We start from the raw sequence: 22,668 nt of genomic DNA, 5'->3' as shown, positions 1-22,668 counted from the left end.
TGGAGTGTCACAGGTTAGCCATCACTGATCTATATCATACTTACCATAGAAACATTGAATTTGACAACAGATAAGAGCCACTTGGTCCATCTAGTCTGCCCATTTTTTAACTTATGGTAACCTCAAATCCTATTTGATCCTTAGTTCTTTGTAAGGATATCCATATGTATATCCCAAGCATGTTTAAATGTCTCTACTGTATTAGCCTCTATCACCTCTGATGGGAGGCTATCCCACTTAACCACTACCCTTCCTCGAATTTCCTCTGAACCTACTTCCCTCCAGTCTCAGTGCATGTCCTTGTGTTCTAATACTTCTCTTCTTTTGAAGAATTTTTCCCTCCTGTACCTTGTTTAAACCCTTGATATATTTGAAAGTTTCTATCATGTCCCCTGCCTTTCTCTTCTCTGCTCCAAACTATACATAATAAGATATTTTAGTCTTTCCGGGTAAGTTTTGTGCTGTAGGCCATGCACCATTTTAGTTTCCCTTCTTTGTACAGTCTCTAATGTACTTTTATCCTTCTGGAGATATGGCCTTCAGAACTGAACACAGTATTCTAGATGACCTATACAGTGGCATTATTACTTCTTTCTTTCTGCTATTGATTCCTCTCCCTATGCAATCAAGCATCTGACTTGCCATCTTCATTGCTTTTTTACATTTTAAATAGTGACTCCTAGATCCCTTTCCTCCTCAGTAGTTTCCATTATAGTCCCTTTATTACTATATTTAGCCTTTGGATTTTTTGAGAACCAAGTGCATTTTTTGGCATTAAACTGTAGTTGCACACTATTGACCTAGTCTAGTCTTGACTCTAGTCTACTTAGAACATCAATCATTTGTTTTACCCCTCCTGGTGTGTCTACCCTGTTGCATATCTTTGTTTCATCTGCAAAAAGGCATACTTTCCCTGCAATACCATTTGCGATGTCACCAATAAAGATATTAAAAAGCACTGGTCCAAGTACAGATCCCTGGGGTACACCACTGGTAACCTTTCCCTCCATTTACTGTAACTCTCTGTTTTCTATCCTGTAACCAAGATCTTATACATTCAACCAGCTTAGAATACAATCCCAAGCTTTCGAGTTTAATAGTCTGCGATGTGGGACAGTGTCAAAAGCCTGCCTTTCTGAAATATAGATGGGCTACATCTACACCCCCCCCACCTTAATCTATTACTTTAGTCACCCAGTCATAAAAGTCAATAATATTTGTTTGACATGATCTCCCCCAGTAAATCCATGCTGATTGGGATCCTGTAAGTTGCTGGATTTGAGATATTCTACAACTCTTTTTGAAGAGTGTTTCCAACTTTTTGTTCTTTACCTCCACTTCAGGATCTCCCGGAGGATAGTCTGAGGACAGAGGGAGTTGGGCGCGATGATTTGCGTCATTTTGCCATTGTGACACAATGTCGTGAAAGTGACATTGTGCTGCGGGGCCCGGGCAAAAAAGGCGCCATTCGCCTCAAATCGCGTCATGGAGGCACCGTCCTGCCTACTTAGTGAAGTGGGCAGGATGCAGGAGTAAGGCCTGCACACCTGGGAGTCTGGGAGACCTACCCGAAATTCGGGAGTCTCCCGGACATTCCTAGACAGTGGTATGCTCTATATATGTATAAATTGTGCCTGTTTTAAAAAAAAAAAAGTTACATTTTATTCTTTATTACATAAACTGTAAGTTATTGTTATATGGCAATTAAGCTGGAGTTATTTTGCGTGTTTCTGAAATGTTATTAGCTGTTAGAGGAACCTTAGTGCGGAGATCTGCTCCTAAGATCAGTGTGAATACTATCTATCACCTCTGCTCTCATAGTCAATGTATGTTGTGTTACAATGAATAAACATTTCATGTGACCACTATATGCATAAACATTTATTGACAAAATTATTTTAAAGCAGATATTTTAAGGAATATACATAGAAATTGTGGTATTAGGAATGGATTACAGTAATTGTGACAATGATCTTATCAGGGGCCTTTATTACTATCATTTATTTAAATAGAGTCAAGGTTTTGGAGCACATTAGATCTTGCCCCAGTGTACCTTAAAATCCCAATCACACATACATATATATATATAGGGCTGTTTAGACTACCAGTATTTGGTTTATGGAAGGAAACTGAAACACCAGGAGGAAAACCACTGTGCCATAGGAGGCACTCTACCTAATATATGAGAGATAATGTACCCCATACGGTTGATTAGGATATTTAGGGGGTATTCAATTGTTAGCGTTAACGCTAACAAACGAGCACTCAAAAAATCTTACCGTTAATACGGTAATTACTCGCGGAATTTCAGCTCGCCGCTCCCTCGAGCTGAAATTCAGCGAGTAAACTACCGTATTAACGGTTTTCGCGCGCAATATTACCGTATAAACTGTGATATTTTTTGAGCGCTCGTTTTTCAGCGTTAACGCTGACAATTGAATACACCCCTTTAAGTCACGAGGAGTTGTATGAACATAAAAATGTAGGTCATTGAATCTTTGTAATATCCATAATTTAATGTGGTCAGTTGAGCACTACAGTGGGCCCACCATTTATATAGGCATTATTTATAGAAGTTTATACATATATTAGCGTCGCTTGTATATGAAATATACTAGCGTCGCTTGTATATGAAATATACATAGAACAGCGCCACTTGCACTCCCTGCATTCTTCTGTGTTATGACATGAGCAGCCGTGGATCACATTCACTCAGCCCATGACTGACTGTCATTATTGGGCTCTGGGTGACCTCACCTACAGTAATCGGTTAATCTCACTTGCATACAGCGGAGGTAGCCATTGTTTTGGTGAAATGTTCATTAGAATGCGGCCTATTAGTTCACTAGGAACCAAAGACATTGCTGAGAACAAGCCTCTCCATTCACCAGGGACGTATGACATCACTTTGTGCCTCTGTAGTAGCCGATGGCTACTGGATTAATAAACTGCATTCACAAGGTTGCTGTGTAATCCACAGGTGCACGTTTACAAGACAATTACTGCAGGGAATCTATCCTGATCTACAGAGCCACATATTGGAAGTGACTATTGCAGGATTCATCAAATAAGACTTATATATAGGAGACATATAAGGCATATATCAATACTGTGCACCTACTATTAGCTAGATATTGATTTTCAAAGTTTTTTGAAGGCTGAACGTAGCTCTTTAATGTAAATATTGATGTTCCTGAAAGCACTATTCTGTTTACTGTTTAGATCTAGTATAAATGACTGTTATATTGTGTTACTGTGATGTTTGACTCGTTATGTTCTCTTCTCTTAGGTACCTGCACAATCACCAGTTCTTGGAGTCTGCCACTTTGCTTCTGTCTCTGCCGGGGACTAGTTCCCACCCAGGTGTTGTTCATGCTGTTCGGGAGACACTGAGATTTTTGGCACAGTCTCAGAAAGGACTCCTGTTTCTGTTATTTGAGAATGAAGCAACCAACCTGATTGCCAGGGCTTTGTGCCAGGCATCTGAGCAAGATCAGGAGGACAATCTGCCGTCAGAGGGGAACAATGAGGACTCGTGTGCCTTGTGGCTGCTGCATGCCACCCAGGCCCTCCAGTACATCTCTGAGCTCTTTAACCACTTCCAGCATTGTGCAGCCACAGAGGAGGCTGACCATGTTAACCTGCTGCGGACACTGCACAACCTTTACCTGATCAGCTTCAACCCTATAGGCCGCTCTGCCGTAGCCCATGTTTTCAGCCTAGAGCAGAACCTGCAATGCCTCATAACCTTGATGGAGTTTTGCTCGAAGGAAGCCCTTGGGTAATCTATTTGCTATATATTTGTGCACTTCACTGGTAATATCAACAATGATCTATTTACTAATAACACTTCTGCTCCTTAAGTAACTTTTTATTCTTTAAAATGTAACGTACTTGACTGTATCTGTACTCTGGGGTACAGTGACTGCTGGTTTGTTACCGCAGCTCTCTCTAATCTTTCCCAGTATAAATACTGGGATAATTTAACCTCACCTTTTGTATATGTAATGTTCATGTATTGGCTGCAGAATACCAGCAGTCTGACATCGTTCTTATTTCAGGGATACAAAGTCAAAGAAATCTGTGGCTTACAACTACGCCTGTCTGCTCGTGCTGCTGGTGGTTCAGACCACGAATGATGTTCAGATGTTGGAGAGTCACTCTGGACCTTTGCTGAAGCTTTGTAAGGCGGATGAGAACAATGCAAAGCTACAGGGTAATGGCCATGTAACATGCTTACCTTCCTAATCCAGTACAATACCACACTGCAGTCTAAGTCATAGATATTTTTGGCAAGTGCATGTCAATTTCCCAGAAGTTTATTCTCAATAATAGGAAGGAAGTTAGCACTATTCACACGTGAATCCCTCTTCCTTCACTGAGGAATCCCAATAAGGGTGAGAACCTGCTTTGTCATGCTGTGAGTGTCCAGTGGGTAAATCATTGACTCCAAAGGGCACCTATATAAATGGCATTACCATAGTTTCTGATGAATAAGGCTTTTTTTTTGTATGTTATCACTTTGTTATGTGAATGCTTGCGGTAGTGAAATTGTATTGTTCTTTATAGCTGTTTTTCTTTTTTAATTACAAATTCCTCATCCCAGTATTACACAATGTAACAGTTATGTGAATCTCACTGCTCTTTACTACAGACACACCAGTTATTGTGCACAATAAAAACTAAATACATAATATCTTTATTGTTAACTGTTTGTTTTACTGTTTATTTGCTTTCCTGTAGAGCTTGCAAAATGGTTGGAACCTTTGAAAAACATTCGATTTGATATAAATTGCATCCCCAGCCTTATTGATTATATAAAACAGGTGAGTGGCACAAATTGCTTTTTGGGTTTTGGGAAATATCCTTTCTGGGATTTGTAATGGCAAACCGCTCCCATAAGTCAAGAGTACAGTTAATTGTTCTTAATTGAAAGAAAAAAAGAAAAAATACTACTTTTTTATTTAGTATGGGAATCATTAACATGTGTTTATAGAGCTTTGCTCCTGTTCATGTGCTGTTGTGTGTCCGTTTTTCATTGAGTTTGTTACTGTATGTCGATTATTTTTTCCCTGTAGAATTTAGACAATCTGATGGCACCAGAAGGCGTGGGACTGCTGACTGCTCTCAGGGTCCTTTGCCACGTGGCCTGCCCACCAACTCCTGTTGAAGGTAAGTCATTGTCATTGGCCACCTGTGGCTCTCAAGTTGTTGTGGTGTTAAAATTCCAACATCCATGTGGCTGGCAGACTTTTATTCCACAATGGTTGGGAGATGTGGGTTGACTAAGCCAAGTTTTATTCTTGTATCATGACTAGCCATGAAAATAACACCTTGAGTGTTATTCTGTGATAGTTTTATTCCTTTTCGATCTGAAGCTGCCAAGTTCTGTAGATTTGCAGCTTTGATCACAGAGAGCTGGTAATATAGTAACACATTAGTATTGGGCTATTCCCACTAATCTATAAAAATAAAAAAAATCGACACACTTGAGAGAAATCAATCTAATGCTTAATTCCACTGAATGATGATAAACCACCACACACAGAAATCACTTGCTGGTTGTAAACTTATATTGGAGCCTGTTGATTTGTATTTATTTTTTTACACACTAGCATAAATGCAAAATATGTTGTCCTCTTCCCTTTTTACCTTTTATCATTTTCTCCTTGAATGCATCGGATACTGTAGTGCCCCCCTGTCCTGTAACTCACTGCGGCTTCAAACTGACTAGTGCTTCTCAAAAGCAAAAGACAGTTGTCAGCGCTTATCCTTAACACCTGCATATAATGAGGTGCCCTTGATGCTGGGATGCAGGCTTAAATGTTTTGCTCAAAATATGAACTAATACCTCATGTTCTCATTTTGCTAGATATAGATATGCAGTGTTGAGGATAAGCGCTGACAACTGTCTTTTTGTTTTGTGTACACATATGGGCATTTATATTGCCATGCAGCTGGTACCATCTATAATATGGAATATACCGAGCATGGGCTTATTTTTTCTCTAGTGCTTCTCAAAGCCCCTTCTTTAGAGAGCCGCCCCTCTCCTCCTACACAATGTGACTATAGGCATATCAGCCAGTCAGCGCAGTTCCAGAACCGGTATCTAGATTCTACTGTGAACTGGAGAAAACGTAAGTGAAACTAGAGAGATTGCGTTGACAATGCTGCAGAACCACATGCTCTGGGCCAGAAAGGAACCTCAAGTAAAATGACTGGGACAACATATTTCTTAATTTCACAAAGTGTTCATAATGGTTTATCATATGGTTTTTTTTTTACACCTTGCAGGGCAGCAAAAGGACCTGAAGTGGAGTCTCTCTGTCATTCAACTCTTTTCTGCCGAGGGACTTGACACTTTCATTCGAATCCTGCAGAAAATGAACAGCATCCTCATCCAGCCATGGAGACTCCACGTCAACCTGGGGACCACACTGCACAGGGCAATAACCATCTCTGTGGCTCGCTGTACTCTTTCTCTGCTCAAAACCATGCTGACCGAGCTCCTGCGAGGTGGCTCCTTTGAGTTCAAGGATATGCGGGTCCCGTTCACGCTGGTCAACTTACACATGCTTTTATGCTCTATACCTCTTTCTGGAAGGCTGGATGGAGATGAACAAAAAATCCAGAATGATATCATAGACATCTTACTGACCTTTACACAAGGAGTCAATGAACAGTTGACTATCTCTGAGGAGACGTTGGCCAACAATACATGGTCATTGATGCTGAAAGAGGTTCTTTCCTCTGTCTTAAAAGTACCTGAAGGCTTTTTCTCAGGACTCATCATACTCTCCGAGCTTCTGCCCTTCCCACTTCCAATGCAGACAACTCAGGTAACTGTTCTGATCATGGTGGTTTTTCTTTATAGCAGAATAGGTCCATTGAGATTACAAGTAAAAACAACAAGCCACAGACATTGTTCTGCAAGGAATGATTCTGGAAAGTAAAGTTTTGTGCTGTCTTCCAGGCTATTGAACCACAAGACATTGCCGTGGCGTTGAACACCAGGAAGCTGTGGAGCATGCATCTGCATGTACAGGCCAAGCTTCTGCAGGACATTGTGAGGGCTTTCTCTGGGGCATCATGTCAACCTCTGCAGCATATGATCAGACGAATCTGTATCCAGCTGTGTGATCTGGCCACACCCACCGCCATCTTGATCATGCGCACAGTGTTGGATCTCATTGTGGAAGATCGCCAGTGGTAAGTCAAGTGGCTTAATAGCGGTATTCTCATTTAACTTCTGGTTTAATGGATGTTTTCTTCTTTGTTTATTAGTAAGATTTTAATTCTCGTGCATCTAATTCATGTCCGTCAGCACTAGATCAAATGTAGAAGCTGGAGCAGGCTTGGCTAACCTGTGGCACTACAGTTGTTGTAAAGCTACAGTCCCAGCATACCCTTCCAGCAATAAGCTGCTGTATATTGGCAAAGTATGCTGGGGCTTGTAGTTTCACAACACCTGGAGTATCAGGTTAGCCAAGCCTGACCTAGAGCACTATCCAATACACATTTACATGCTGTATGTTCCTTTTCTTTTCCGCAATATATTGTTTTTTTACCTGGTTAGTAGCTTGAACAGCAAATTTTCCAGTAACCCCAAAGAAGGCGTGAATTGAGCATGTTCCAGTGTGTGAACAAGTCATTGCTGATCATGTCTGTTTGATTCATTCTTGGGGGTTCATGAAGGGCTTGAGAGACACTGCTACATTGCAAGCTCCTTTCTGCAGAATGTATCCACTAAAGTAAAAGGAAAGATTTCTTGCTGACATCAGTTGCATCTGGAGCTTTTATCAGGGCTGACTTGGTTCCAGAAAAACTTGCAAGTTAGCAGTGCAGGGAACTCCAGTACCAAGGTCTTTCAAAAGATGCACTCATACATTTAGTTAAAAACAAATATATATATATATCCTGTATATATTTTGTCAGTGTTAAAAGTTTCTAGAAAAAGGCTTACAAAAACAAAGGTAGCACCTTGCATATCAAGACAGGACGCCATTAAGACACCAGTCATTTGTTTTGTAAAAAAGTATTCTTTAGCCTTTTATGAATGAAACAAACAATAAATTAGTTTCTATGGGGCAGATTCCTAAGAACATACCTGTTATACTGTAGCTTTTATATGTAGTGTCAGTTACATAAAATAATCATAAATAATGTGTTGTGTTATCTCTCTCTGCAGTCTTTTATATCTGACTGCCTTTCCGCCATCTCCCCATGGATGTCTTCATGCTTTCTAAAAATTGTCATTGCCAAAACCCAGCTCATTGTCTTCTCTCTATCACTAAACAATACCACCATCTCTTCTGTTTCCCAACTCCACTGCCTTGGCGACACCCTCAACTCTTCCCTCTCCTTTGCCCCCCACATTCAATCTCTCACCCAATCCTGTTGCGGCTGCGAGATTCATCTTCCTCTCCTGCCGCTCTTCTTTTGCCTCCTCTCTGTAAAATTGCCTTACATTGGCTCCCCTTCCCCTACAGAATCCTTTTCAAACTCCTCACCTTCATCTACAAGGCTCTCTCCCAGTCTACTGCACCATATATCTCCAACCTCCTCTCCATTCACACCACCACCCGTTCCCTGCGATTGGCCAATGACCGTCGCCTCTCCTCCACTCTTAGCCCCTCATCCAGAATCCAGGATTGCTCCCGGGGTGCCCCCCTTCACTGGAACGACCTCCCACGCTCCATCCGACTGTCCCCTAATTTTTGTACCTTCAAACGGGCACTTAAAACTCATTTTGTTTCTCAAAGCCTACCAGCCATTCACCTAACCTTTTCTCCATGCTTGATCTCCTCGCCTCTCTTCCCCTGTCCCACTACTCGCTCCACTTGCGATTGATCCCTCTGACTCCATTGTGTGCCTCCTGTCTGTTTGTCCTCCCTTTAGTATGTAAGCTCTCGGGTGCAGGGCCCTCTTCCCTCCTTTCTCTGCCCCTTTTCTTCTCCAACTTCACTGTGCATGCTTTGTTTGGAGCTATTGAATTCCTGGTATTTTTGTTCACTGTACTGTTTTACCTTATATGGTCCACTGTCCGTTTTCTGTACGGCGCTGTGGAAATCTTGTGGCGCCCTATAAATAAAGATTAATAATAACAATAACAAAGTTTGTGTGTATAATGGGTATTGTAAAGTGTGTGTGTGTGTGTATATATATATATATATATATATATATATATATATATATATATATATATATATATATATGTATATATGTATATATATATATATATAATGTGTGTGTATAGATATATAGATATTATACATGTATACAACTCGGTGCATTGTGTATGAAAATCTGATTTGATGAGCCACACGCAGCCATTCAGTTTGCTGTTCACATATTGTGTTGAGTGGTGTCCTCATTCACATGTTTCCATGGTTTAATTAAAGGAAATATTCTCTGTAATATGCATACACAAATGTGTCCTAATATAGCCTCCACTGAATATTGCTCTTATACTTGGTCTGTAAAGCTGAAGCGTTTGAGAAATAGTTTGCTGGGAAGTTAATCTATCACCATTTGTTTCAGTGGTCCAGAAGACAAGGAGAAACCATTCACAGGTCAGAGTGCTCGGCTCCTCGCTTTCCTGGACTCTTTGGCTGCTCACAGAGCGTGTAAAGTTGTCATTCTACATCTGATAAACGGAGGAAAAGGCGACGAGCGCTATACTGAGCTTTTCCAAGACCTGCTGACCTTGATGAAATCTTCAGGTGACAATGTCATCCGCCAGCAGTGTGCGGAGTATGTTGCATCCATTGTGCAGTACCTCTGCGACCAGGTACTGCTCCTTTTCTATCACTTTACCAAAATGGACACTTTTTTATGTCTTGAACTGTAAAAATGATTTTCTGAACTTACCTCTTAGGATATTGCCCTCATTATACCAAATCCAGGAGAAGCTCCAGTGTCAGAGTTAGATCAGCTTGCCAATTCCTTGCCCAACAAAGATCTTCTGCCTTCCATCTGTGATAGCTTGATTGAGACTTTATCCAATAATGACAGCACGTACACGTCCCTCCTTACCTGCATCAGGACTATGATGTTCCTCTCTGAGCACGATTATGGGTTCTACCACTTGAAGAGGTAATGATAAAGCCTTTTTCATTTGAGGGGGAAAAAACATATGATAAAAGCACAAACAGCACTAAGGTCCTTGTTGGACAGACTCAATTTTAAATGGCGTAAAACACAACCTAAAACAGCCAGTTGAAAGGAATTCTCCAACCTAGGAGAACCCTCTGCTCAAATGAATTCCCCTCCAGCTTAGCAGTCAGGTGGGGTCCCAGTGTTGCTGAGTGGTGTGGATCCTTGAGATGAGTATGGGTGCCATCGTCCCTGGATAGTATTGGAATAATCTGCTGTTTGTCACTAGGCCAAAACTGTGCAATTCTTTCCAGCTGTAGCTACAACAGTCTACATTGTATTTTGTGATCGGTTGTGTTTGATATTCGCTTAACGGTTTGCATACCTGTGAATTAATTCAGCTTGAAGAGCAACAGAAACGAAAAATGAACTGCTTCATATGGCCTCTTGGGTAACAGCGAATTATATTCGAAAACACATTTTTACTTGGGATTGCCTCTTCAATCATTTTAAATATGGAATGTCTTTTCTAGTATTTAAATTTCTCTCATATTCAATTATATGCATAGAGCATATGTGTAGTGTATGTGGAGATAAGTGTGCTCGTTGCATTACTGGGATTCGGCGTATGTATAAAGCAGGTGGCTAAGGATTATGCTGCGTTTAACAAAGTCAGTGTCGAGTAACTTCCTGACCACCTGCCGTGTATCTGCGTCTGCGCTGCAGCACCCGGTTAAATTATATACTTACATTATGTGGATCACACAAGTCTCCCACCACTAGGAGGCAGGACACTTAAGGGATATACTGTGTAGGTCTTATAGGCAATTTTACTCCTGGTTGTATTTATACTAAGTGCTCACTAATGTAACTCTTAACGTTTGTTTCAGCTCCCTCCGGAAACGCAACAATTCTATGTACTTGCTCCTAAAAAGAGTAATATGTGGGTTTGGAAAAGACACTGGGGAATTGGCCTCTTCGTTTTTGGATTTCATGAGACAAATACTGAACTCTGACCCAATGGCAAGTAGACCTCATCTATCAAATGTCTTCAAGGCTGTCCACACTGCAGTTCGGCTAGTTAACTACAGTATACTTCTGAGTTATATATGTTATTGTAGTCTGACTAGTTTTGTGCTATACATTTAATTAACATCTTCACGGATCCCATTCCAAGCTCTGATTTCTTTAATCTGAATTACCTTGCTGCCAGAATGGTCTCCAGTATTGTATTGCATCATTAAACATTGACAGACAAGAATCCCTTTAATTATTTTAGTCTTATAAAAATTGTAAATGTTTAGTTAACCCAGGCTTGGCAATAAAAGCACATGTCTCATGCATGCTACTGTCATTGAGCAGGTTTGTGGTGATGATGGAGGAATGATGGAAGTAGACAACGCTCACCCCTCTAAGACACCTGGACTCAGCCCTGGTGAGATGAAGCAACTGCTTCTTGGCAAAGACGAGACGGCACAGACCCTGCTTCTGGATTTGGAGAAGCTTGTTCTGGTAAGTTTGGATTTTCTGGCTGAACAGCCCTGTGATATAAAATCATTTTGCTGACTTCTGATTGTCATTGTAGGACCAGTCGAAAGAGGATGAGACTGTGGAGTCTTTATTGGACAATGTGGCTGGATTCAGGCAGATACTTGAAACTGCAAAAGAGCCTTTGCCATTAAGTGACCAGGATATGGAACCAATTTTGCCAGCAACAGACTCTCTGCACAACCTATTCAATAACAGGTGACTAGGAAGCCTTGGTTGATAGAATTACCATGGTTTCTTGGCTGGTTCAGTATTGATGCAGCTTCTCCTTCAGTACTAGGGGGCCATAGGTGGTGGGTTATGTTTACCCCTAGGGTGAACTGAATCCTGCTCCTACCCATATTCTTTTTCCATTACCCTGGATTGGAGATGGGCACAGGGATCTTACACTAATTATTATTTGAAATTAAAGAAACTCTTATTTTACACTTTGTTTTTCACCCTCTTCTGCCTTGGGTTTCCTTCACTCCCCACCTCTGTCCCTGGTCTCAGCCACAGACACATGGTCACCTAGTATAAGAAGTTGTTTGGTCTTGCTGTGTACCACTGCGGTAATACTTGTTCCTTTGTAGTGGTCACCTCGCTGTTCCAGAGGCCAAGGCTCACTGAAGTGGGGGTTGCTTTCAGCAATGTAGCGAACTGCAATGCATGTTATAGCCAAGGCCAGTAAACCCCCTAAGCCGTCCCCCAACGGGTGTGAGCATGTCCAAAAAAAGAGGAACTAGGTCCTCAATCTTGGTGATCCACCGTTACATCTGTGCTAAATACCATACTAAATTACCTGTGTGAAATTGATGCCCCCCCTTTGCACAAATGTATCCATCTGCAATCCCAGGCTGTAGTCTTCAGTCTGGGGAGATGCCTAAGCCAGCCTGGGTCCAGTCCACAGCACAGTCTTTGGGCGACTTAACCACCTACTTATTTTGACGAGAGGACTCGGGTGTTTCTTTCCGGATACTGCTTGAACTAGGTTCCTAATTCAGTGTTCCTCTTCCCATTAAGCACATGGGGAATATTTGGTTTATGGAGCTAGGTATCCCAACTTATAAACCTATCTATGCACTACCAATTGATAGGAGAGAGTGGTGGGGACCATGATCTCTTCTTTGCAAGTAGTGCCTTCCACGCAATTCAAAATGCAGTTCTACGTTTATGCATCTCACGGGGCAGTATACTCACTACGGTGGTGGGTGGATATCTCCAATCTGATAATGGGAACAGTCTTATCAGTTCCAGTGTTGCAAGTAGTCATCAGGTTCCTGGGTTGAGGAGCAGTGTTTTTCATTTACCAGGGTTCATGATCCGTGTCCAGGTCATCCCTGTATACAGACCAAGGAAGGTATTCTTTCTGTTTTCAACTCTTGATTCTTTTTTTTTTGTCTCCTTGCTTAATTATGAACTGAAGGAGGAAGAGGCTTTTTGTATTGCTCTGCCTCCTCGAGTTAAACATGACCCAGTGTCTGTACCCTCTTACAGCCTTGGAGAAAGGGATTTAACAGCAAGATGAAAAAAAAACTTTTGTCCGATCATCTTTAAGGGATGCGTGTGCGCTTTGTGACCGGCTAACCTCATTTGTTAATACCGGAACCAATAGAATATATATGTCCTGTAGGCTGTTAATCCATAAATCGGTGCACAACAGAGCTGCCCAAGTGTACCAAGAAAGACTAAGAGTCTGCTTTATGTAAATCTAGGTCTGTAACATAACAAATGATTCTTTATAGCGTAACGGATACAGAGAGGTCAAGCAGTAGACTTGGTAGTGAAATAATTCTCTCGTGGATAAGTGAAATGTATGGGGACATAGGCTAAAGTGCATTTTTTATGAAGTTGCTATCATCGTCACCATTTATTTATATAGCGCCACTGATTCTGCAGCGCTATACAGAGACCTCACTCACATCAGTCGCTGCCCATTGGAGCTTACAGTCTAAATTCCCTAACACACACACACACACACACACACACACACACACACACAGACAGAGGGAGAGAGAAAGAGAGACTAGGGTCAATTTTGATATCAGCCAATTAACCTACTAGTATGTTTTTGGAGTGTGGGAGGAAACCGGAGCACCCGGAGGAAACCCACGCAAACACAAGGAGAACATACAAACTCCACACAGATAAGGCCATGGTCGGGAATTGAACTCATGACCCCAGCCCTTGTGAGGCAGAAGTGCTAACCACTTAGCCACCGTGCTATGTTAGTTTTAGTACACATCTGATTAAGAACAGTGTATTTGTTGTCATAGAAGAGATGGAAAGCAATGTTGGTGTTATTGGTCATTAATTCACTTGAATGTCATAATGTATTGGCGTATTTCCAAGTGTCTTTATTACATATAATACGTTTTGTACTTTCCCCTGATTTATAACCGTTACATTTCTGGATTGTAGAACGGTATACGTTCTAGCAGATGTGATGGACGAGCAGCTGAAGTCTTTGTCATTTTCACCATTCCAACCTGAAGAAGCAGACGTTGACCTAGACATGGTACAGCCTTCCTTATTTCACTCTTTCTACCATAACATTGTAGTTCCCTCAAAATCTTGGATAATTTGCTAAAATCAAAAGCTAACTGGAAAAATTTGATCAGTTTATTTGCTTTTATACAGTCTCAATCTTCATTTTGTAATTTGGAAATGTTTTTTATTTAAGGTGAAAGTTGATTTAATTGACTTCTCTGCAAAATGCTGCAGTGACTTTGACTTAAGAGCAGAGCTGGAAAAATCCTTTATGTTGGAGCCGTCATCACCGGGTCGGACGAAGACCACCAAAGGTTTTAAACTGGGAAAGCACAAACATGAGACCTTTATTACAAGGTGGGTTCCGCCTCTAATTCTTAATCACTTATTAAATAAGGTTTAAAGAGATGAGCGGCATAGTCCTCTCTGACACAATGAGCATTTAAACTTCATTCCTGGGACATAGGATTTGTTTGGCACACTAAGTATTTTAGATCTTTACTTTAATGGTTGACGAAAGTTTTATATTCTTCTTTCATATAGCGGCAAGTCTGAATATATTGAGCCAGCAAAAAGAGCGCACTTTGTGCCTCTTCCTCGTGGAAGGGGCAGGGGAGGATTTGGGCAGGGAATGCGTCCCCATGATCTCTTTCGCCAGAGGAAGCAGAACACGAGCCGACCGCCTTCCATGCACGTGGACGATTTTGTGGCCGCTGAGCGTAAAGAAGTGGTGCCTCCAGTTGGAATTCTTCCTCCCAAGCGACCACCAAAAGTGACTCAGAAGGTGTCCTCTCGCGGTGGCTTTCCAGGAAATCGAGGCGGCAGAGGCGCCTTCCATAGCCAGAACAGATTCTTTACTCCGCCCGCTCCCAAAGGTTGGTTGCAAACATTTGAACGTAAAATTGACAGTGGTTTATTTAATAAAGGGATTTTTGTACTTACTGTTAGATCCTTACTGTTAGAGGGCACAGATAATGAACTGTCAAGGAGACAGGGCACTGGATGAAAAACACTCAAACCATTTTAACCCTTTGCTTTTCCAAGTTTATATTGGCCAAGCAAGTAGACCAAATTGAAAGAATGGTTGCAGAAACCTGAAGTTAACAAAAAGATTTTAGCTACATGATCCTGCGCACCATCCATCACCACATTAGCAGGGGCTAATGCCACTGATCTGACAATGGCCACAAAGCTCCGCCCTCTTGAAGGAACCAACCAATGTGGGAAAAAGGGCTTTTTAGCAGAGCTTTTTGTTTGAGGAGGTCCTTTTAAAGACGCTGCATCTAGGAGAGGTCGTTTTTGTTTTTATCCAGTGCCCTGTTTCTTAGAATGTTAAGGGGTAGAATGAATATAGGCCATTCAACAAATGTTCCTTTTATGTTTTATTTCTTGTACATTTTCTTGTTATTTCTAACGCTCATAAACTGCCTTTGAAATCCCATACTCAATGCACATTGTTAAAGTCAGCTAAGCACCCTTTAACGCTAATAATCCAAATAATGTTGTAAGTGAATGGACCTATACACACACTCACTCTCACTTGTCTTTCTTACATAGTGAGGAACCATGTCTGGAACATGCCTCATAGGGACATCCCTTTCCTAACACCCCATCAACAAGACAATCAGATAGGTATGTGTAGGGGCTGTTTGTAACCACAGTTATCACTCCAGATGTTCAGTTTGACCTGAAACAACAGACTTAGTGTGGATGACTTCGCCAAGACCCCCATGCTTTCCTTCTCTCTGTCCCAGGTGTTTTTCCTTCATTTCTTTCCTTCACTTCTTTATGACATTAAAGAAAATAGAATTCTCCATCACAGATGAATCTGAGAAAACAGTGCTTTAAGTATCAATGTATCATACTACACCAACCTTTGGAAACCGGGGTTGTGCTATTGTCCTGCGTTGCTGGATTTTTATATCGCCCCATTGTGCAAGAAAAATGTTAACAGAATAAATGTCTCTCTGGTTCTGGGGGTTACTCATCCTCTAACCCGTCACTCTGTAGCTGAACTGGTTCTGAAGAAATATATATTTATATCCATTGTAAAAGGTAAAAATCAAATCCATAGATCGAATATATTTCAAACCTACCATTTGGATCCATGTTAATCTCTCACAAATTCTTGCCTTGGAATTCAGCCAGTCTTCACCTCTTGAGAGCCTTTAAACGTTTGCTGATCTTGGCAAGTTGGGAGGGTACCTCTGAGAGGCGGTAATATTACCGGTGCACCCTAATATCGTGTCCAGAGATGTCTGCCATTTTATCCAGTTCTGTGTTGTTTAAGTTGAGAACTTTTGACAGAGTAGCAACGTGCTCTCAAATGCTTTGGAAGACAGTGTTTGGGGACTTTTAGCTGCACATTCCTGAGCAAAAAGGCGAATACTGTCAGACAATGTGACATGTAGACACATTCAGTGGTCACTGCACGTTCTTCACCCTTCTCTGCAAGAAGCTCCATTGCCCTTTGCATTGCTGCCGTTAGCAGGATTTTAATCCTTGTGAAGTGGCAGCAGAAAACTTAAAAAGAGCTAAAGCAACAACGTTGTGGAGATTTGAAGTATCTATCCAAGGAAAGGTAGTTAGTATCATCTTGGAAACTTCCCCTTCCATTCTTCGGCTGTACCAGGGTGACCCTTGCAAGCAATACCCAGCTTTTAAGTTATGGCTCAGTGGATAAGTTACTGTGTTGCCATGTTCAATTTTTAATCCTTCAGCGTTTAAGATAGTCGATGAGATTAGCACGTTCCATCTTCCCTTTATCTTCCTGAAGTTGCGTGAATTTTCCACTCCATCACTGTTTGGCTTTCTACAATTCTCAAAATCTTTTGCAAGCCATGGCTGACCTTCAGTGCCAACGAGGGTGTCTTGAATGTACTGGTTTCATTATCACAGCATTTGCTACATGCAGAAAGTTTGATGGAATGTTAAAGTCTTCCATATTCTCCAACGGAGTAACTCTTCAGGCATGTAACAGTAGCCTTCCCTGTTTCTGGCGGATGTACGCGTGTCTACCAGCATCTGATCCGACCTGGTTATAAGAGATGCTGCCCCATCTATGATGCATATGTCATTTTATTTTTTTTAAACTCTTTATTTGTTACAGGCGGTAACAGCATATGTCATTTTTCATGGTGAATAAAATTGCTTGTGTTATGTCATTCAAATGTCTCCAAGAACCACCACAGATGGAACATGTTCAGCAAAGGCGCACAGACACCCAGGGTTGGATATGTCACACTTTTGGTTTTTAGTTTACATCTCCATATGTCACCACAGGTATTTTCTGGCGAACAGGCTTTGACGAGTGACACGGTTCATTGTAACTTTTGGGAACTGCATCTTTCTTTGGTGCATGGAATCAGAACACCGCACCCTGTCCTCTGTACCTCAGAGTTATGTGCACAGTTAACTCAAAGGTGTTCAGATTGTTTACATCTTTCCTTTGAGTACTTGAGAAATTTAAGTACCCTTGAAACGTCATTCTCACTTCCATGAACATGTGCAATATGCCGGTCTATGCTTCTGGCAGTATAGGATTTACAGCTCTTTGTTATACACTCTGGAACAATCACTTTTTTGGGAAAATGTTTGGACAGACCCTGCATCATATTTTTTTCCTTCTGTGTTTAAAACACTGTTGCCATCAGGTCCAGAATCATTGTGAGTAGAACAAGTCTGTTTTTATGTTTGTAGCGGTTCCCTGCATTGGTATCATCACCGCTGTTGCTGGTGTTATAACCCCATTGCTCCTTCTTTTGGTAGGAGAAGGCTGTGATAGTTTCTCACTGCTTACAGTTATGTATAAGAGGGAGGGCAGCTGCAATCCCCTTTTCTTCAGGCAGTTCTGTGACGCGACAGAGGACTTCCGTAGGTCTCGAAATCAAATGTGTGTATGAGCCTGCAGTTCCACTGACGGCCACTGGTGGCGTACACAGACTTTCCTCCCCACAGCACGAACACGCACACTTTTTGTCCAAGAATGTCGTCTGGACATAAAAGGTCTCCTGCATTGACTAGCGGTTAGTTTCGTGGGGACCTCCTCTTGTGTCCCCACAGTGTTGGTGTGTTAACAGTCAATTTCCCCACAAGTATAGGAATACAAACACACACACACTTTCTGATAATCCTTCTCTTTACATCGACTTATTCACTGTCTACATCTTTACTGTCTATCCTGCATGGGCATAAAAAAGCGAGGGCAAGGAACAAGGTTTTGCGTTCTCTTTCAACAGGTGGTTTGTGTCAACGCCCATATATACAGGTTCCAATATTTTGTTCAGAAAATCATCACTAAGATTAATAAGTTAGAGCCTGTGATTCCTAGTTTAAAAACTGTCCCAGATGTTGCTATATAAACAGCCTGTCAGTTGTTGTACCTAAATTAATCTTGATTAATTTGAGTTTATTGATATATTGATGTATATTAGATCACTAATACATTATTTGGAACATAAGGTCCAAAACATAATCGAGATTGAGTCACCTATAGAAGGGTAATGTCCCCCAAATAACAGAATCACTTCCAATTACTTACTGATGGTTTCTGTCTTGTGATCTAGTGAACTACAATCGTCATGAAGGAGTCCGTGTCCTAAGCTGGACTGCGCAAACCAATCCACGAGGCAACTACGTGGAAAGCAGGGGAGCTCAAAGCAACTTTGATAGGGGACACTTGCCCCCTCTTAGACAGAGCTCTGCGGGTAAGTAGCCCATTTCTATCTCCAATCTCTATACTTATATGTGAACATTGTACCTTCTGTTGATTATTTAAAGGCAATATGAAGATTTTAGTAACATTACGTGCACTAGTTACGCACAGTGGTACATTCACTAGAAAAGCATGCCTCTTATTTCATTTAGGTCCAATACAAGATAGACTAATAAAATCAAATATCTGATTCTTGTGGGTCTCTGCTCATTGTTTTAGTACCACGTCTGTAAACACCGCCCAGCGCTGACCTTCTGACAATGGAGACAACTTTAAGACAGTCATAGCCATAGCCAGTCATAGGTATAGAACGTGTGTGTGTGTGTTTGCACTCTTAATTGGCCTTAATGTGTAAACCATTACAAACACCCATTTTCATTATAAGACCCTCAACACATGGCTCCAAATATTGGGCTAATACTAAATAAATGGTAATAATCCATACATTTTGTGTCCGTTATGAAGGTATATGACAAATTGTGGCTTGAAGTACAGTACAGTGTTCAGCTGAATCCTAAAATATGGCTTCCGTGCATCTCTAAAATAAAAGACAATGCTATTTATTTCATAGCGAGATCTGTCATTTGGGCATATGGTTCAATTATTATCAAACGGCTTGTATATGAAACATACATTTATTTAATGAAATGTACGCTTGGTGGGCGTTAGAATATCACAAATAGATCCTATGAGACACGTACACAAGTTTTACACAGACTACGGATGTCTTCCAACTAAAAAACGTTTATTGCAGAGACTCAGGTTTTCATCAGATCTGAAGGCATACAGTATATTTTTACGATTATTTTAAACCGTTCTCCCACTGAATGCTGAATTTCTTATGTCCTCTTTAGGATACCGTCTAAACCCACGCGAACGAGCTGCCAGGGGCCGCGGTGGCCTCGGACCGTCCTGGAATAACGCTGCAGGCAGTGGAAACACTTCACGTGGAAAGTTCATGGGTGGAAACGGCAACAGGGGGCGTCACATACGTTCGTTCACAAGATAGGAGAAACTCTCCTGGACATCTTATATATGTGAATATTTTATAAGATTGTTGGAAAGCGGCGCGCACAGCACTAAAGGACCAATGGACACAAGTGCTGTGATACCGCTGCATCATCCGCTCTTGGATCTGGAGATAGTAGATGTATTTTGATACACATGTTCAAAGTGTGTAAAACTTTATTTTTATGTACAGTATAGTAATTTTTCTGTGTTGGTCTTATTTCTTTGGAGCAGTTTTTGTAATAAAATTAAGAAGGATCACTTATTGACCCATTTTATTTGGTCAAACCGAGCATTGATAAAGCTGCATTGTATATTTGTTGAGTACACATTCGTTTTTTTTGTTCCTCCATGTTTGTGTAAAACATGTATAGTACCCTAGTTACGTTACAATAATTATTACTTAGAATTGATAGCATGCAGTAACTGTTGAATATGACTTAGTACGCAGCGCTGTAGAGAGTCCCTGCCTCTTTGGTGTTTACAGTCTAAATTCCCAGCAAGACACACACAAACATATCATTGAATCCATTTTGTTAGAAGCCAAATTAACCTACCATTATGTTTTCGGACTGGGAGAGGCAACCCACACAGGAGGGAACCAACAAACTCCACACAGATAGGGCCCTGGTCGGAATCAAAATCATGACGCATGTATCTCACAGGTAGTACATGTTATTCATCCAGAAGGTCTATGCAAAACATAGTGGGCATTGCTGATGGTTGCTCAATGTAAACTTACATTTTGGGATGCGATTGTCTAAAAAATGCTAGTGGCTGTAGACACACGGCACAGAGCAAGTTCAGAAAAGAAATCTGGTCACAGGGAGCACTGGTATGATACATCTTCCCCAGATCTTACCAAATTTATTGTATCAATTTCCAAGTTTGAAAGATATTAACTTTCTTCCATGTACTGCAGACTGCTTTCCTGGTATAATGTATAGTGAGATGAAGAATAAGTCTGCCTTTGTTCAGAATGACCTGCTCCTTCAGCAGATACAGTAGTCGCACCTCTGGGGTTTGAATTGCAAGTTCAGGTGAAGTTGATAATGTGATGGTGGATTTTCAGAAGAGTACAGACATGTAATAAGCATAAAGTGCAGCCATGTAATTAGCCCTGTGTCTGTGCTCCCCATACAATGCAATTTGACTGTTATATTTGTTCTGTGAAAGAATTTCATTAGTTTTTGTGACAAAATGACTGTGGAGTCTGAATCTTCTATCAATTATACTTTTTTAAATGAAGTCAATCAAATTTTCCACATATTCATTTAGGCTGGCATAAGAGGTTATATTATTGTGTATATAGTGCCAGTCATATTACGCAGTGCTGTGCAAAAAATATGTATTGAATTATATCCACATTGGAGCTGACCTACAATGGCACCTGTCAAGCAGTTGGATATATTAGGCAGCAAGTGAACAGTCAGTTCTTGAAGTTGATGTGTTGGAAAGAGTAAAAATTGGCAAGCGGTAAGGAATTGAGCGACTTGGACAAGGACCAAATTGTGATGGTTAGACGATTGGGTCAGAGCATCTCCAAAACTGCTGGTCTTGTGGGGGCGTTCCCGGTATGCAGTGGTCAGTACCTACCAAAAGTGATCCAAGGAAGTACAACCGGTGAACCGGCAACGTGGTCATGGGCGTCCAAGGCTCATTGATGCATGTGTGGAGTGAAGGCTAGCCCGACTGGTCCAATCCCACAGAAGAGCTACGTGAGCACAAATTGCTAAAAAGCTTAATGCTGGATATGACTGAAAGGTGTCTGAACACAGTGCATAGCCACAGACCAGTCAGAGTGTCCATGCTGACCCTTGTCCACTGCCGAAAGTTCTTACAATGGCAAAGTGAGCTCCAGAACTGTGTGCGTCGTGGGTTTCTTCTGACGCACAAAAACAAACAAACCTGGTTGGTTAATTAGCTGCTGACAAAATTAACACTGGACTGTGGAGCGATGGAATAAGGTGGCCTGGTCTTATGTGTCACGGTTTCATTTACATCATGTGGTAGGTCATGTGTGCTGTTTACCTGGGGAAGAGAAGGCACCAGAATGCACTAAGGCAAGCTAGTGGAGGCAGTGTTGATGCTCTAGGCCAGGCCTGTCCAACCTGCGGCCCTCCAGGTGTTGAAACTACAAGCCCCAGAATGCTTTGCAGGTAGACAACCAGTTGATAGCTGGAAGTGCATGCTGGGACTTGTAGTTTCACAAACATCTGGAGGGCCGCAGGTTGGACAGGCCTGCTCCAGGCAATGTTCTGCTGGGAAACCTTGGGTCCTGGCATGTGGATGTTACTTTGGCACGTACCATCTACCTAAACATTATTGCAGACCAAGTACACCCCTTCATGCAAACGGTATTCCCTGATGGTAGTAGCCTCTTTCAGCCGGATAATATGTCCTGCCACAATGCAAAGATTGTTCAGGAACGATTTGAGGAACATGAGAGAATTCAAGGTGTTGACTTGGTCTCCAAATTCACCAGATCTCAGTCCATCAAGCGTCTGTGGGATGAGCTAGAAAAATAAGTCTGAGCCATGGAGGCCCCACCTTCAACTTACAGGGCTTAAAGGATCTGCTGCTAACGTCTTGGTGTCAGATACCACAAGACACCTTCAGAGGTCTTGTGGAGTCCATGCCTCAACAGGTCAGGGATATTTTTGCAGCATCAGCGGGGCTTACAATATTAGGCAGGTGGTTTTAATGTTGTGGATGATCGGTGTGTGTAGGGTCCATTTTTATCTGAAGCCAGTTAACCTAGCTCTTGAGTGGTGAATTGGCTTCCTCTCCCAGTTCTTGAGAATGGTGCCTTTGTAGGGTTCTTAGATTAAATT

General features: G+C 41.5%; 1 protein-coding gene across 3 annotated transcripts in view; it reads left to right on the top strand.

Moving 5' to 3' along the window:
- Positions 1–20,097, top strand: part of VIRMA (vir like m6A methyltransferase associated) — a 29,617-nt gene extending 9,520 nt beyond the window's left edge. For 2 of the 3 annotated variants that reach the window (XM_075213811.1, XM_075213809.1), the window contains 17 exons: positions 3,290–3,781; positions 4,062–4,216; positions 4,744–4,826; positions 5,079–5,172; positions 6,295–6,839; positions 6,974–7,209; positions 9,541–9,790; positions 9,878–10,095; positions 10,986–11,118; positions 11,458–11,607; positions 11,681–11,841; positions 14,044–14,140; positions 14,306–14,469; positions 14,656–14,987; positions 15,670–15,744; positions 18,678–18,818; positions 19,681–20,097. In XM_075213811.1, coding sequence (XP_075069912.1) covers positions 3,290–3,781; positions 4,062–4,216; positions 4,744–4,826; positions 5,079–5,172; positions 6,295–6,839; positions 6,974–7,209; positions 9,541–9,790; positions 9,878–10,095; positions 10,986–11,118; positions 11,458–11,607; positions 11,681–11,841; positions 14,044–14,140; positions 14,306–14,469; positions 14,656–14,987; positions 15,670–15,744; positions 18,678–18,818; positions 19,681–19,835 — 3,481 coding nt within the window. In that variant the 3' untranslated portion in view covers positions 19,836–20,097. The remainder of the gene's footprint in view (positions 1–3,289; positions 3,782–4,061; positions 4,217–4,743; positions 4,827–5,078; positions 5,173–6,294; positions 6,840–6,973; positions 7,210–9,540; positions 9,791–9,877; positions 10,096–10,985; positions 11,119–11,457; positions 11,608–11,680; positions 11,842–14,043; positions 14,141–14,305; positions 14,470–14,655; positions 14,988–15,669; positions 15,745–18,677; positions 18,819–19,680) is intronic. The other variant, XM_075213810.1, reaches the window with a different exon arrangement.
- The last annotated feature ends 2,571 nt before the right edge of the window (positions 20,098–22,668 follow it).

This window comes from Mixophyes fleayi, chromosome 5 (genome assembly GCF_038048845.1).
Source record: "Mixophyes fleayi isolate aMixFle1 chromosome 5, aMixFle1.hap1, whole genome shotgun sequence".
In the NCBI taxonomy this organism is placed as follows: Eukaryota; Metazoa; Chordata; class Amphibia; order Anura; family Limnodynastidae; genus Mixophyes; species Mixophyes fleayi.
Note: the sequence above shows the minus strand (reverse complement) of the source record. Positions and strands in the feature narration are given on the sequence as shown.